This window comes from Bos taurus, chromosome 10 (assembly GCF_002263795.3).
Source record: "Bos taurus isolate L1 Dominette 01449 registration number 42190680 breed Hereford chromosome 10, ARS-UCD2.0, whole genome shotgun sequence".
NCBI classification, from domain to species: Eukaryota; Metazoa; Chordata; class Mammalia; order Artiodactyla; family Bovidae; genus Bos; species Bos taurus.
In genome coordinates, this window is record NC_037337.1 from 77,655,320 (window position 1) to 77,673,142 (window position 17,823).

The 17,823-nt window shown below is 35.5% G+C and overlaps 1 protein-coding gene across 12 annotated transcripts in view; it reads left to right on the top strand.

Moving 5' to 3' along the window:
• The window catches only part of FUT8 (fucosyltransferase 8), a 330,255-nt gene that overhangs the window by 147,418 nt on the left and 165,014 nt on the right, over positions 1–17,823 (top strand). For 11 of the 12 annotated variants that reach the window (XM_024997231.2, XM_005211923.5, XM_024997235.2 and 8 more), the window contains one exon: positions 7,371–7,798. In XM_024997231.2, the coding sequence (XP_024852999.1) occupies positions 7,596–7,798 (203 nt within the window). In that variant the 5' untranslated portion in view covers positions 7,371–7,595. 12 annotated transcript variants of the gene reach the window in all.

Sequence of the window (17,823 nt, forward strand, 5' to 3'; positions counted from 1 at the left end):
GGTTACACTATTTTTAAGAAATTAATTAGGTGATATTGTTTATATTCAGTTTTTTTTTATTTTTTAATTTGATTTTATTTAACTTTACAATATTGTATTGGTTTTGCCATATATCAAAATGAATCTGCTACAGGTATACATGTGTTCCCCATCCTGAACCCTCCTCCCTCCTCCCTCCCGATACCATCCCTCTGGGTTGTCCCAGTGCACCAGCCCCAAGCATCCAGTATCCTGCATCGAACCTGGACTGGCGACTCATTTCATATATGATATTATACATATTTCAGTGGCATTCGCCCAAATCATCCCACCCTCTCCCTCTCCCACAGAGTCCAAAAGACTGTTCTTTTTTACTGAATTAATCAGAATAATAATTGCTACAAGAAGAGGCTTTTTTGGGGGCTTGTTTTAGCGACCATACTGCCCTTGCAATTCGAATCCACTAGAATATTATCCTCGAGGGTAGAAATTTTTTGTCTTTCTTGTTATTGCAGAAACTTAAAATTCCTAAGGTAGTGAATTACTGCTGCCTTATTTTGGTGCTTGAAGTGCTGGTGTGTTTGCTCTTTTTTCTAGTCACCGCCATCGCCTTTAACAGCCTTTTGAATACCTGTATCAAAGGTGCTCTCTCTCTGTGTTCTTTGTAATTTTTGGTTAGTTGCTGGACAGTGTGAACTTTATATCACTTAGTGTCTGTATTTTATTGTATTTCTTTAAAGAACATTGAGTTTATTTTGATAGGTATTTATTTCCTTTTGGATCACTTTGAGCTTGCTTTTACAGCTTGTTTTTAAGTTTTATTGTGCATCTTGTTAGCATAGCCTTTATTCTGTGGCTGGAGTCATTAGACTTGTCTCATGAACAGATCTGGGCTATAGCCCTTGAGCTAAGAACGGACTTTACATTTTTAAACAGTTGTAAAGAAACGAGAATAAAAGCTAAGAATATGTGGTAGAGACTCGTATGTGTCCCACATAGTCTGAAATATTTACTGTTTTGCCCTTTACAGAAAACGTTTTCTGATCTTTGCTCTAAGACTTGCTTAACCCTAACTTATAAGATGTTTTGTTTCTTGGCTTTCTATTGAATACCCGAGGTTTTCTGTGATATTTTCATTCTGTTTGATTGGAACTCATATGTCTCCCCTATGTAAAATCTCTGAAAGATGTACAGCTTTCAGCTACATTTAATTTTTCTTTCCCTGGTATTCTTTGCAAGTCTCATGAGGTCTTACTATGTGTGCAGAATTTAGTATCTAGCAGGAGACTGCTGCACATTTCTGGAGCCTTTTCTCTGGGTAGCTGTTTTCATTTTGGTACACTGGCTCACAGATTCCAGCCACCTTACATTCCCTTAACTTTTTTTATTTTAATTATTTATTTTAAAATAAGATAATGTTTTAATGCAATATATTTTTTAACCAAAGTTAAGTTTTAAAAAAATGAGTTGACCATGTATTTCTGGGTTCATTTCTGGACTCTCTATTCTATCCCATTGGTGTCTGTTTTTATGCTATTATCATACTGTGTTTTTTTTTTTAACTTTCTATTTATGTATGGCTGAGTCACTCTGTGGTGCACCTGAAACTGTTAAAACATTGTTAATTGGCTATACTCACTAAACTTGTTTTGTCTCTTGTCTTTTCACCTCAGAAAGATAGCTGTGCTTTGCTTGAGTTATCCATTTTTGTCCTAGTGTTCAATAACATTTAGTTAGAAACCTGCAGTGAACATAGGACTTTACATTTGGTTGTTGACCTTCTCTCAGGCATTACAGTTTTGTCTGACCTTTGCCCAATGTCTGAAAACTGTTTTCCTAAATTTTTTTCTTTTTCTTTTAGTTTTCTAGTTGTTTATATGTGAGGACAAATCTAGTATCAGTTATTCTTTCATGGTGAGAAGTAGAAGTTTGTTTCAGTTCAGTTCAGTTGCTCAGTCGTGTCCAACTCTGAGACCCCATGGACTGCAGCATGCCAGGCTTCCCTGTCCATCACCAACTCCCAGAGCTTACTCAAACTCATGTCCATTGAGTTGGTGTTGCCATCCAACCATCTCATCCTCTGTCATCCCCATCTCCTCTCGCCTTCAATCTTTCCCAGCATCAGGGTCTTTTTCCAATGAGTCAGTTCCTCACATCAGGTGCCCAAAGTATCGGAGTTTCAGCTTTAGCATCAGTTCTTTCAATGAAAATTCAGGACTGATTTCCTTTAGGATGGACTCGTTGGATCTCCTTACTGTCCAAGGGACTCTCAAGAGTCTTTTTCAACACCACAGTTCAAAAGCATCAATTCTTCAGTGCTCTGCTTTCTTTGTAGTCCAACTCTCACATCGATACTTGACTACTGGAAAAACCATAGCCTTGACTAGATGGGCCTTTATTGGCATAGTAATGTCTCTGCTTTTTAATATGCTGTCTAGGTTGGTCATAACTTTTCTTCCAAGGAGCAAGCGTCTTTTAAGAAGTCTGTTTAGTAAACATTGATAGAAATGCTTTTAGACTTTTGAGATATTATAAACTAATAATTATACTTTGTTAAATATCTTATTTGTTGTAAATTGAATTTATATAGCATTTGTAAGAGGTATTAGCAGGATATAAGGAAACTGTGATTAATATTCAGTTCTGTCCTGCATCTTGGATGCCTACCCTGTGTCTCAGACTTTGTACATCTTGCTGGGGACAGAAAAAGTAACATGTAATTTGAAGGCCAGGTACTCAGTCTGGTAGGGAGAGTAGACCTATGTATCATCTATTGCTGCATGACAGATTACCCTAAGACTAAGTGGTTTAGAAAACTTAATCTCTTGGCCAGGAATCCGGCCATGGCTTTAGCTCGATCTTCTGGCTCAGGATCTTTCAAAAACCTGAAATTAAAATGTCAGTCAAGCTGCAGTGGTATCAAGGCTTGACTGGTGGAGAATCCATTTCCAAGTTCACTGACAAGGTTGTTGGCAGGAATCAGTTCCTTTCCACACGTGCCTCTTGACAGGGCAGCTCACAGTGTGGTAGCTTATATCTCTTGTAACCTTATCTCAGAAGTGAAATTCTGTCATTTTCACTGTATTCTATTTAAGAAGTAAGTCCTTAGGTCCTGCCCACATTCAGAAGGAGGAGATTACACAAAGATACGGATATAGGACACAAGGATCGTTAATAGCCATTTTAGAAATTGCCTTAATAATCCATGGTATATAAATTGCATAAAATATTATAATTGTCTATAAAATAATGTTTTATTTTATACAGGAATAAAGTTTCAGAAGGAAGCCTGACATATTTTGATCCATTTACTATTTTGCAGATGAAGGGTAGTATGTCAGTCTCAAACAGAAATGAATTCATAAATACTTGACAAAAAAAAAACCCACTCGAAGAAATCTCAGCAAATGCTATTTATAAATTTTAGTCAGAAATTAGCTCATGTTGTTAATGTTGAAATATTTTTGCTAATAAATTTGAAATACTTTCACTAATAAATTCATTCACAAATTAACTGTCTTTCATATCAAAGGTTGTACATACTTCCTTCAGCTACCCCATTGTCTTTGCAAAGTGAATCTTCTAGATGAGGAAAATTAAGACATAGACAATTATTTTTAATGGCTGAAAGGTAACCATAAGATTGCTGATCTTATTGCTTTTTAGACCAGTTTATTTTAATACTTAAGGGGTGTCTTGTAAAATATATGTTAATAATAATAAACCCTAAAGTTGTTGAATGATTTTATTTTCCTTATAATGGCACTGTCCTCTGCATTCTCCATTCGTATTTGCTTTCTGGGGCATAAAATGCAGTTGAGGTTGATGTGCTCAGATTTTGTATCATAGAGGCACATGCCATTATGACATCTTCACTCACTCATTCATTTATTTATTAAAAAAATATTTGTAATTAAGTTTTAAATACTGTTCTAAGTACTTTGGATATGTCAGTGAACATGGATAAAAATCATTAACATTTTGGTTGCTACAGTTCAAAAATAAACAATAAACATGATAGGTAAGTAAGCATACATTCATTATAGATAAGAAAAAAATTATTTATGTGCTCTTTTAAACCATACTAAGGGAAATCACATAGAAAGCTACTTGGTTTTCAGCTTATTTTTGTTGATCACATTTTAAAATATTGATTAAGACAACAAACTTTGGGGAAATATTTTCTCTAAAGACAGAATTAAAATCATGCTTTTAATTAAGAAATGACCATGTTTTGCTCCTACAATAATTTCTTGCTTTTCATATGCAATATCAATATTACTCTAAAGTGCAGTAATTTAATGGGTTTCCGAGGTGGCTCAGCAGTATAGAATCTGCTGCCGATGCAGGAGTTGCTGCAGACGCAGATTCGATCCTTGGGTCAGAAATATTCCCTGGAGGAGGAAATGGCAAACCACTCCAGTATTCTTGCCTGGAAAATTCCATGGACAGAGAGGAGCCTGGCGGGCTACAGTCCATGGGGTCACAAAGAGTCAGACACGACTGAGCAACTGAGCACAATTTCTCCTCTTCCATGTAGTAATTTAATATCTTAAATATTTTTGATGGTTTATAAAATCCCAAAGCACTTGGTATGACAAAATTTATGTTTCTGTAAACTTGTTACTGTTCAAATTATTTTATACTTTTGCTGGCTTTGAATATTTATGATAATTGTTATAATTTTAAGTAAAATGTTACAACATATCTTTTATTATTTGTTATTGAGGTGGTTCTTGTTTAGAAAACTCTATACTTTTGTTTACCACATTTGTCTTTATAGGTTAGCTTTTTCTATGAAAGGGAGGATTTAACACTTTTAATGTCTTATTGGAAAAGGTCAGTTTTCATTCCAATCCCAAAGAAAGGCAATGCCAAAGAATGCTCAAACTACCACACAATTGCACTCATCTCACACGCTAGTAAAATAATGCTCAAAATTCTCCAAGCCAGGCTTCAGCAGTATGTGAACCGTGAACTTCCTGATGTTCCAGCTGGTTTTAGAAAAGGCAGAGGAACCAGAGATCAAATTGCCAACATCCGCTGGATCATGGAAAAAACAAGAGAGTTCCAGAAAAACATCTATTTCTGCTTTATTGACTATGCCAAAGCCTTTGACTGTGTGGATCACAATAAACTGTGGACAATTCTGAAAGAGATGGGAATACCAGACCACCTGACCTGCCTCTTGAGAAACCTATATGCAGGTCAGGAAGCAACAGTTAGAAATGGACATGGAACAACAGACTGGTTCCAAATAGGAAAAGGAGTACATCAAGGCTGTATATTGTCACCCTGCTTATTTATCTTATATGCAGAGTACATCATGAGAAACACTGGACTGGAAGAAGCACAAGCTGGAATCAAGATTGCTGGGAGAAATATCAATAACCTCCCCAGATATGCAGATGACACCACCCTTATGGCAGAAAGTGAAGAGGAACTAAAAAGCCTCTTGATGAAAGTGAAAGTGGAGAGTGAAAAAGTTGGCTTAAAGCTCAACATTCAGAAAACAAAGATCATGGCATCTGGTCCCATCACTTCATGGGAAATGGATGGGGAAACAGTGGAAACAGTGTCAGACTTTATTTTGGGGGGCTCCAAAATCACTGCAGATGGTGACTGCAGCCATGAAATTAAAAGACGCTTACTCCTTGGAAGGAAAGTTATGACCAACCTAGATAGCATATTCAAAAGCAGAGACATTACTTTGTCAACAAAGGTCCGTCTAGTCAAGGCTATGGTTTTTCCAGGGGTCGTGTATGGATGTGAGAGTTAGACTCTGAAGAAAGCTGGGCACCGAAGAATTGATGCTTTTGAACTGTGGTGTTGGAGAAGACTCTTGAGAGTCCCTTGGCCTGCAAAGAGATCCAACCAGTCCATTCTAAAGGAGATCAGTCCTGGGTGTTCATTGGAAGGAATGATGCTAAAGCTGAAACTCCAGTACTTTGGCCACCTCATGCGAAGAGTTGACTCATTGGAAAAGACTCTGATGCTGGGAGGATTGGGGACAGGAGGAGAAGGGGACGACAGAGGATGAGATGGCTGGATGGTGTCACCGACTTGATGGACGTGAGTTTGAGTGAACTCTGGGAGTTGGTGATGGACAGGGAGGCCTGGCATGCTGCAATTCATGGGGTCGCAAAGAGTCGGACACGACTGAGCGACTGAACTGAACTGAATGTCTTATTGGTTTAGCTTAGTATTGAGTAGAATGTATTATAGGTTCAACATATGGTAAGACAACATTTTACAGTGGTGCATGTGTTGTCAGACAGTATTATTAACACAAATGTTAATACTTCTTTTGTCAACTTACTGAATTAAATACATCCCTTAGGCCATTAGGGTGGATTTTTTTTATTGAGATTTGGGGTTCAAAAGGACAAAAATAGTAGTCATATTCTTTAATTGTTGAAACCGTTTCTTCAACCTTTCTGTCTAGTCTTTCGTAACTATTTAATTAATGGTTAAGCACCCATCACATTGTTTTGTATATAGAAACTATTTCTTTTCTCTCTTCTCTTTTACACGGACCTCTGTACCTGGAAATAAGACTTTTCTTACATAGCTCTGAAATTATCAAATGGTATTAAAGTTATATCTTTGCCTACAGATTTTTTCCTTGGGGAGAAAATTGTTTTGTTTTCAAAAAATTCAAAGCTTAATGATGTAGAAGTGACAAATGAAACCAATAACCTAGCCTGAGAAAGCATATCCATTTTGTAGTAAGATGCACAGTAACTAAAATTTAACTGGTATTAGACTTCTGTTGCAATGGTTGATATTTTAAAATAAATTTGAGGAAGGAATAATCTATCATAATCCATATGAATCTTTGCTTATGATGTTTGGAGTGGTTGCCAGCTATATAATGGCTGTGAGAACCTTTACTTGGCTAATTGCATGTCACCTGCAGAGTGAAATGGTGTGATGACAGCTGAGCAGTGAGAAGGGGGTGGAGTTGAAATTTTGTAGATATGAATTCACTCATACAGAGAACATGTTTCAGTTTGAGATAATGGAAATATTAGCCCAGAATATGTAGTCGAGTACATTTTGTTTGGTTTTGAGTGGATTTTCAAAGATACAGTCTTTAAATCTCAGTATATGTGCTATATTGCACAGTGATGTTAGAAGGAAAAGTAATAATGGCATTTGGAGGACTTTCAATCTTAGAGCTAATTAATTTATGTTGTAGAGCCTTGATTTAATATGGAGATGTAAAAGCTTTTCCTTTTTTCTTGTTACATTATTTGCTAGCCTGTTGCTGCTGCTGCTAAGTCTATTGGCTACTTAAAACCAATATGTTTCTTTTAACTCCATGAATCTCAGCTTATGCTATTTTACACATCCTAAATACTTTAAGTAATTTCTTTCTCTTTCCACAGCATGTAGAGTCCATGAAGCACAGGAAAATAAAACTTCCTACTCATACCACCAGGAGGATCTCTTGAAAAGAGTCACCATAGGACTACAGGAGAGACTAATTTGTCTGAAGCATCATGTGTTGAAACAACGAAGGCTGGAACCTTTGCACTGGTTAGAAACAGAGTGATGATGTTTTTAATTCTTTGAGCTCCAGGACCCCAGGAGAGTGAGTTGAAACTCTGAAAATGCGGCCATGGACTGGTTCCTGGCGTTGGATCATGCTCATTCTTTTTGCCTGGGGGACCTTGCTATTTTATATAGGTGGTCACTTGGTACGAGATAATGACCACCCTGATCACTCTAGTCGAGAACTGTCCAAGATTTTGGCAAAGCTTGAACGCTTAAAACAGCAAAATGAAGACTTGAGGCGAATGGCTGAATCTCTCCGGTAGGTTCTAAGAAACTGGGAAGAATGGTGAAATATTGTACTTTGTTTTTAGGTGCAGGGCTTCAGTCAGATATTAAAAAATTCTTAATGATTTCTATAAACTGCTATTTTTGCAAAAATGTAAATATCTTAGTAAGGTACTTTTTGTACTACTTCTCTATGTAGTTAACATAGAGAATTACTCTAGCAGATCTTGTTTTATATACGAATTTTAGTATAGAAAAACTGTGCTATTCAATTTATGTACTTACATTATGTTTCAAATTATCTTCAGAATTTTGATAATTTTAATAAATTAAGCTTTGTATGATTTGAATTAGTCCATATTAAAATGTTCATCATGGACTATAATAAACACATTATAATAATTGAGAGACTAAGTCTAACTGTAACTTATGAAATGAAAAAAATTCATTCTTAAAACAACTGTATCTGGAATCTAGAGATTTATTATAATTGCTACTTCTAGTCTATTAAAAAATGTGACAAATATCTGTTAGAAGTCATCAACTTTTGGGAAAAACAAAGTTCTGTATTTTGGGGAGCAAGTGAATGTAGTGTAAAATAGATAATCTCTATATTTGTTTTCAAAGTTATTGAATTTAGAAGTTCTTTAGTATCTTCTCATTCCTCATACTTAAATTTGAAAGTGGTTATATATTTAGTGCTTGCTGTCTCTCAAGACAGCAGTCGAAGATTTGAGAAGATGAAAAAGTGAGACTCATCTACAGGTGATAATTGACTCTAAGGGAAGTAGTGTAGAGAAAAAGAATACAAAGTCATTTCTTTTTTGAGAAACAAATAAACTGAGGGGTTGAAAGTGGAAGCATTCCGTTGTGCATAGAGCCTTCAGAGTAATTGGAGAAGGAGAACTGGAGAGAGTGGTGCTGTGGAGGCTGAGGAGCCTTCTACATTTCTACAGCCTTCTACATTTCTACATTCTATGAAGAAATGTTGGTGGCAGCATCATCCACCCTTGGTGCTTCCCTGCCCTCACTGCCCTTCACTCTTTATTTAGAACTCAGTTCTTTCCTTTTGTTTAGTTCCATAACTTTTTTTCACCCTGATATTATTTTTGATCTCTTTATGTTCTTTGGAAAGCTGGGATATGTGTTAAACGAGTTTTACAACAATGAATGAAACATCATCCCTATCATTTGTAGGAGTAGTACCAGTCAGCAAAGTACAAAGTAATCAGGAATTAGAAAGCGAACAGATAACTTTTTGAAATTTGTGTATCATTTTATTTCCTTGTTGAGAAGAGCCAGGGAGGTTCATGGAAAGGATGGTCTTTTCAGTAGAGTCTTACTCATTTGTTATGGGAACCAAAGATTGACAATTAGAAGATAGTAATAATAGCTGACATTTGTTGAGAGTTTATTTTGTGCCAAGTACTGTGCTAAAGACTTTATATGGATTATCTCATTGAATTACACAACTTTTTGATGGGATGCTGGTTCTGATTTTATAACCATTTTACAGATAAGGAATCAACAGAATATTAAGTGATTTAATTTTTCCCAAGATCACAGTTTTCACAAATGATGGCACTTATTTTGAATCCTGGCAGTTTGAGTGGACAGCCAGGGAACTGGTGAATTGTTTTGCCTCTCTGAATAGAGGGGCTTCCCTTGTGGCTTAGCTGGTAAAGAATCCGCCTGCAATGTGGAAAACCTGGGTTCGATCCCTGGGTTGGGAAGATACCCTGGAGAATGGAACAGCTACCCATTCCAGTATTCTGGCCTAGAGAATTCCATGGACTAACTGAGTGACTTTCACTTTCACTCTTGAGTAGAAACCAGTGAGAAGTAAATGATTCAGAAATCTCAAGTAAACATCTCATGTAGCAAATCAGCAAGAGTAGTTAATTTTGGAGAATCCTTATAGTAAGATCTTATTCTACATTATAGGAATTTTGCTCCTTGAAAAAAGAGTTGCCTCTTAATTTAGACTTATAAAAAATTGCTTATTTCCCCCCTAATTTCAACTTAAGTACTTATATTTCAGTTGGCTTATTTCTAACAGCCAGGCATTAGGTTAGCCAAAAAGTTCGGTCAGGATTTTCTTTCAGATGTCATGGAAACATCCTGAATGAACTTTTTGGCCAATCTAATATTTGTTTCTATTGCAGGAAGGAAAACTTGCTTTAATATGAGTTATTCCTTCTGCAAAATAATCTTTGAGTTTCTTAAGTCACTTTCTTTGTAGTCTTTCATGTTTCTGAAGAATTAAGTTCTCAGCTTCTCAAATGTAGAGACAACTTCTAAGAGTGTAGACATTTAATATGTCATGTTATAGCATATATACAATCTGAAAGCACAGATGGAGCAGAGGAGCCTGTATATACACACACACACACAAATAATTTTAAGATAATATGTAATTAATTAGGGAAGAAAACTTCCTCAGGCCTTTCCATCAACTTTATTGATAGGACCATTTGTGTTTTCTCCAAAGAGATTTTATTTATTTTTAAAATTTTTATTTATTTATTTTACTTTACAATATTGTATTGGTTTTGCCATACATCAACATGCATCCACCTCGGGTGTACACGTGTTCCCCGTCCTGAACCCCCCTCCCACCTCCCTCCCCATACCATCCCTCTGGGTCATCCCAGTGCACCAAGAGATTTTATTTTAAAGTCCCTGATATCAAAGGAGGAGCAGTAGAGGTGCTAGTGGCATTGGTTTCTTTTTCTCCCTTTATTGTAATATTTCATACTCAGTTTTCTGTGTCTTTTTTTAATAAGAAAATATGTTCAGAAGGTAGACTATGTAGAATTAATTCAAATGTCTATAAAGCTAGATTATTTTTTTGAGATACAGTATGTGGATTGGAATTAGAAAGTAACCCAGAAGCCTGCATGTGTGCATGCTCAGTCGTGTCAGACTCTTTGCAACCCTATGGACTGTAGAGCCCACCAGGCTCCTTTGTCCATGGGATTATCCCTGCAAGAATACTGGAGTAGGTTTCCATTTCCTCTTCCAGGGGATCTTCCTGACCCAGGTATCAAATCTGCATCTCCTGTGTCTCCTACATTGGCAGGTGGATTCTTTACCACTGGAACCACCTAATTCAGATGTCTTGTAAAGTTAGGTTATTTCTTTTAGATACGGTATATGGCTTGAAATTGAAAAGTAAGTCAGAAGTCTGAAACTACAATTTTTAAACATTCAGGACAGTCATTTTTTAAAAGCAGTTGCCCAACCCTCTAGCTTGTGTTTGCTAATCTTGTTGATAGGACTACAAATTTGGGAAAATAATTTGAAGATCATTACTCTGAGGGATACAAATGTTTTAGATCAATGTGGGGAGGTTGCTGTATGTTGTTGTTTTTCAGTCGCTAAGTCATATCTGACTCTTTGCAAGCATGCCAGGCTCTTCTGTCTTCCACTGTCTCCCAGAGTTTGCTCAAATTCATGTCCATTGAATCAGTAATGCTGTCCAACCATCTCATTTTCTGCTGCCCGCTTCTCCTGTTGCCTTCAGTCTTTCCCAGCATCAGGGTCTTTTTCAATGAGTTGGCTCTTCACATCAGGTAGCCAAAGTATTGAAACTTCATGTTCAGCATCAGTCTTTCCAATGAATATTCAGGGTTTATTTCCTTTAGGATTGACTTGATTTGATCCCCTTGCAGTCTAAAGGACTCTCAAGAGTCTTCTCCCAATACCATAGTTCAAAAGCATCATCCTGTGTGTATTTCTGTGTGTATCTGTATATATATTTAATTCTGAATTGTTGATGAATAATTTCTATATGGTAAAATTCACTCCTTTTAGCTAAAATGTCTATGAATTTTGACAGATCCTTACAGTCATGTAACCAGCACCACAATCAAATTATAGAAGAATTCTGTCTCGCTCCAGAATTCTGTTGTTCCCTTTTGTAGTTAAAATTATATTCTACCTTCTGTCCCTGGCATCTAGTGATGTATTTTCTATTCTGTGTTACTTTTCTGTTCCAAAATGTCATATAACTAGAATCATGCAATAGGTAGCCTTTATGTCTTTTTTTTTTTTTTTTTCCATTTAGCGTGATATATTTGAGATTCATCAGTGCTGCTTTGTGTATTGGTAGTTCATTTTTGAGTAGTATTCCTTAGTATGTTTGTGTCAATGTTGTTGTTGTCTTTGAATGCATTCACCAGTTGAAAGATGTTAATATTTCCATTTTGGGGGCTATTATGAATGAAGCTGTTAAAAGCATTTTTCCTGAGTTTCTGTGTGTGAGTTTTTATTTCTCTTGGGTAAATACCTAGGAGTAGAATTGCTGGGTCATGTGTAAGTGCATTTTAACTGTATATAAGAGGCTACCCAAATGTTTTCCAGAGTACTTGAACTATTTTTTATTTCCACCAGCAGTGCTTGAGGGTTACAGCTCTCACCCTTGCTGGCACATGCTGTTGTCAGGTGTTTTTACTTTAGCTGTTTTAATAGATCTGTAGTGTCATCTCATATAGTTTCAGTTTGCATTTCTGTAATGATTAATGATGGTGAGCATTTTTTTATGTGCTTATTTCCTATTCATGTATGTGCTTTGGTGAAGTATCTACTCAGATTTCTTGCTTATTTATAAATTGAGTTATTTGTTTTCTTATTGAATTCTTTTTAAAAACTGGGGTTTCATATATAACAAAATGTATTTTATGTATATATGTGTAGATATAAAATAAAAATATAGTAGCATAAACCAGTAAACATTTATTTGCTTCTGATTATTCTATTTCAGTTGGCCTCAGCTGGACTGTTTTTCTAATGATATCTGGGATCATTGATGTGGTTGTAGCCATCTGGTGGCTTCATTGTGATTGGGCAGTCTGATGACCTCACAAATGTTTCGTGATTAAGGGACCGTCAGCTGGTTCCCCCTATCTGGCTTCTCTAGAAGGATAGCCCTGGTTTCTTACCTTGCAGTGTTCTAAGCAGGCAAAAGTAGAAATTGCAAATCCTCTTGAGGCCAAGCATGAAAAGTTACACAGTCACTTCTGCCACATTCTGTTAATCTTTGCAAGTCAAAGGGACTTTCCACATGTAGGGAATGGAAGTAGGAACTGCAAAGAATTTGTAGCCATTTTGACCCACAGTTCTCATCTCTAGATGTAATGTTGAATAGATTAGGTCACATTATAGTGGTCTTAAACAGCCAGAGTTTAGTGTAGGCTTGGTTGATAGATAACAAGAAATCATAATTGGTTTTTCAGCAGAGGAGTGACACTGTGAAAATGGTTGAGGAAGATTTAGATTTTCAGGTAGATTTTGCCTTGTACTTGACTAGAGTGAAATTAACTGGGAAATACAGTATTAATCTAGACATGAGGTGTTGCTGACCTTAATTAATGATTAAATTGCATGGCTTTGGTACCAAGGTACATCTGCTTATTTTCCCATGTTTCCTTCATGCTTTTATCTGGCTTTCCCCAATCATCCTTTTCTTACTTGTTGATTGCCAGCATCTTGAATATACACGCAATATCTTTCTTTAAAAGCTTATAAGTCATTGCTTTTTAGCATGCCACCCTACAGGAATGCCTTTTCAAATTTCATATTTGTTTTGTCTCAACTTTTACTAATGTGAAGTTGCTATCAGTTCACAGAATCTTTGCTTCTTATTCTTAGGATTTGAACCCGCCATTCTGCCTCTCAGAGTAGAAATTAGCAGAAAACACCTGGAAAATTACTGAAACTTGTTATGAAACCCTGTGAGCAGTGAACCTCATTGACAGATGTCAGAACTGGACAGAACTTGTAAAATTTAAGGAGTGCTTAATTGAAAGCTTTCCTCTTAATTCCTTATTCTACTTCCATTTATTTTGGGGAGCATAATTTTAAAAAATTCTGTGTGAATCTGTAGCCTTTTTTTTGGTCTAGGAAAGAAAATATTTCTTCTGGAATTTAGATATTAGCTATAAGCTAAATTTTACAGACCATGAAGGTATAATTAACTTAGAGTATCTGTATTTCTGAGCTACATACTCCTCAGTTGGATTAGAGCCAAATCATGAATCTTCCAGTGGAAAAATTTGTCTGATACAACAAAAGAATGAAAAACTGCCATGGGTAGGAAGGAAACTGATGTAGTTTTTCATAGGTCATATCTTACTTCAGTTTGTGAAACTGGTATTAGAAATTGCAGATGCCTTTGTTCCTGTTGGTTGTTTAGAGGATTTGCTGTAGGCAACCTTCTCCCTAAGTGCTTATCTCATTTGTAAAGAGTGTACTTGTGTTGAGTCGCTTAGTTGTGTACGACTCTTTGTGACCCCATAGACTGTAGCATGCCAGGCTTCCCTGTCCGTCAGCCATCTCCCGGAGTTTGCTCAAACTCATGTTCATTGAGTCGGTGATGCCATCCAACCACTCATCCTCCGTCGTCCCCTTCTCCTCCCGCCTTCAATCTTTCCCAGCATCAGAGTCTTTTTCAATGAGTCAGCTGTATGCATCAGGTAGCCAAAGTATTGGAGCTTCAGCCTTAGCATCAGTCTCTTCCAATGAATAAAGGGTTGATTTCCTTTAGGATTGACTGGTTTGATCTCCTTGCTGTCCAGGGAACTCTCAAGAGTCTTCTCCAGCACCACAGTTCCAAAGCATGAATTGTTTAGTGCTCATCCTTCTTTATGGTCCAACTTTCACATCCATACATGACTACTGGAAAAACCATAGATTTGACTATATGGACCTTTGTCAGAAAAGTGATGTCTCTGCTTTAGAATCTGCTGTCTAGGTTTGTCATAGCTTTTCTGCCAAGGAGCAAGAGTCTTTCCATTAAAAGAGTATACTGATTCTATTCTTATAGAAAGTAAATAGATTGGAGTGTGTAGGGAATCAAGCTATAACCTTCCCCCCACCTTTTTTTTTTTTACTTTTATTTTGGCAATCCTCCATCCATTATTCCTTATGCTATCAAGAATGTCTTACTTTTCCATATGGAAAATATTCCTTTCCTATGTTAGAATATCTTAGTGAGATTTTTAGTCAATATTCCTAGCCTTCTCAGTCTAACAATCAGATGCTTTCTCCCTGGAATTTGTATTAACCTTGTCATATATAGCTGTATTGAATTTGCTAGTGGATTGTTTGCTATGTTAACAAGACATGCTTACCTATAATATTTCCTTCTTACAGTGTCTTTAGGGTTTTAGTATTAAGGTTATATAGAAAAATTTTATTCTCAGAAAGTGTTCATATAAAATTGGAATCCATTCTATTTTATATCTTTGTTAGAATTTCACCAGTGAAGCTGTCTGGGCCTGAAGTCTTTATTTTGGGTGAGCGGGGGGAGGAACATAGGTTGGTTTTTGTAGAGACAGGAGACATGTGGGAAGACTTCAGATTTTACATTTGTTTTTTTTTAATAGAAATTGGACCATGCATATTTTCTATTTTTTTTAATGTCAGTTTTGGTAAAATGTATTTTTTAAGAAATATGTCCATTTTATCAAGATTTTCAAATATATTAGCATAAAGCTGTTCATAATTCCTTTTTACTTTTCACCTATAATATCTGTAGTACTGTTTCCTTTTTCATTCTTGATTTGTTTATATTTTCCCCTTTTATCTTGCAGTTTATTGATTTTATTTATTTTTTTGAAGAATTTCTCCTGTTTTTTCCCCCCCCATTGTATGTTTGTAATTTTATTGATTTCTATTCTTAGTTTGTTAATTTCCTTCTTGTAGTATCTTTGGAGGGTTTTTTTTTTTTTCTTTCTGTTTAAAGCTTTTTCAGAAAGAATTTTATATTATTCATTTTAAGCCTTGCTTTTTTCCTAACATATGCCTGGAGAGCTATAAATTTCGCACTAATCACAGCTGTAGAGAGCACAGTTGCATCTTGCCAATTCTGTCAGTGACTTATTTTAATTGATATTCAGTCAAAAATAGTTTCAAATTTCTTTTGTGATTTTTCTTTTAAACTTGCTAGGTATTTAGGACTGTATTTTAACCCAGTGTCTGTTATAAAGTGCACATTATGTTATTATAATTTTGATATAAATTAATCATATTCCTCTATAATTAACTACATATTTATTCTTTCTAATGTTGTTTATTCCTTCCTGCAGTTTATTTCTTCCATGCTGATCATTTCCCCTCAGTCTGGAGAATATCCTTTAGTATTTTTGGTAGTGCAAATTTGATGGCAATAAATGTTTTTTGATTTTCTTTTTCCAAAAACTTTTAAAACATATGCACTGTTGAGATAATGTTTGCTTGTATACAATTTAATTTGGCACATTAGAATTTAATTTTTTTAGCACTTTAAACATGTCATTCTATTGTTTTCTCACTTACATAGTTTTTGTTGAAAAGTCAGCAATTTTACTTGAAGTTCATCTTTTTCTTTAGCTACTTTTGCATTTTAATTTTTGTCTTGGTGTTATATAAGTTGACCGTGACACCCAGATATAACTTTGTTTTTATCTAGTTTGAAATTCACTGAGCTCAATTCTGAGATTTGATATCATAGGTTTTAGAAAATCCTCAGCTATTACCTCTTTAAATACTGCTTCTAGACTATTCTTTCTCTTTTCTCTTGAAACTCCACTTACACGTATTAGTACATTTCCTTTTATGATGTCTCACATGCCTTTTATGTGTTTTTCACAATCTAATTTGTTTTTGTACTTCATTTTATGTGTTCTGTTTTGAACTGTCTTCCAATTTATTTAATCTGTCTTCTGCACTAATTCTGATGTTAAGCACACCCAATTAGTAATTTTTTATATATTTTGATTCCAAAATATCTAGTTCATTCTTTTTTTTTTTAACTGCTTCAATGACTTTATTTTGATTGATGTTTTAGTTTATCTTTTTTCTCTTTGCTTTCAACCTTTCTGTGTATGATTTCAAAATTTTTTGTAAATTTTCTATTTTTCATCAATATTGTCCATGTTTTTTAAATAATTTCTTTAAGTCATTATTCTAATATAGCTATTATATTGTCTACTAATGCCTGGATGATATCTGGATCATTTTTTGTTCATCTTTTCCTATTGGTTATTGGTCAGATTTTTTTCCTCCTTACATGTCCAGGAATTTTTTTTTTTTTTTTTCCCTTTTTTAAGAATACTAGGGTGGGTTGCCATTTCCCACTTCAGGGGATCTTTATTTTTGTTAGATAGTGTGACAAAATATTTTGAAAATATGTTGTCTAAAAGTAGTTTGGAAATTATGGAAACTTCCCTCTGATATGGATATATTATTTCTGGGACTGTTATGTCATCTAGTGCAATTAGGGATTGAGCTGGGTCATGGCTAAATTAGTAATACTTAGCCCACTTCTTTTTCTTGCTTGTTACTTAGGTGTAAATCTTCCATGCTTTTTAATTGAGGACTTGATGGATTTCTTTCAGGACTTAAATATTGTGGGAAATTTAGTCGGCCTTTTAGATGTGTTCAGTCTTGCTCATTGGCATCTTAAACCGTGTATCATATAAATATAGCAAACAGTGAAAAAAAAAATAACTATGACTTTAAGGTAGGTCTCAAATAGGACTTTGTCTTGTAATGTCCAGGACTGAAAAATTTTAGTCCGTCTTAAAATTTCTCTCTAGCATCCCATGACCATTGGTGATAGCAAACACTCTCTTCCAACAACACAAGAGGTGATTTTACACATGGACATCACCAGAAGGTCAGTACCGAAATCAGATTGATTATATTCTTTGCAGTCAAAGCTGAAGAAGCTCTTTACAGTCAGCAAAAACAAGACCTGGAACTGACTGTGGCTCAGATCATCAGCTCCTTATTGCAAAATTCAGGCTCAAATTGAAGAAAGTAGGGAAAACCACTAATCTAGTCAGCTATAACCTAAATCAAACCCCTAGTGATTATACAGTAGAAGTAATGAAGGGATTCAAGGGACTAGATCTGATAGAGTGCCTGAAAAACTATGGACGGAGGTTCATAACTTTGTATAGAAAGTAGTGACCAAAACGATCTCCAAGGAGAAGAAATGCAAGAAGACAAAGTGGTTGTCTTAGTAGGTCTTACAAATAGCTGAGAAAGAAGAAATGTGAAAGGCAAAGGAGA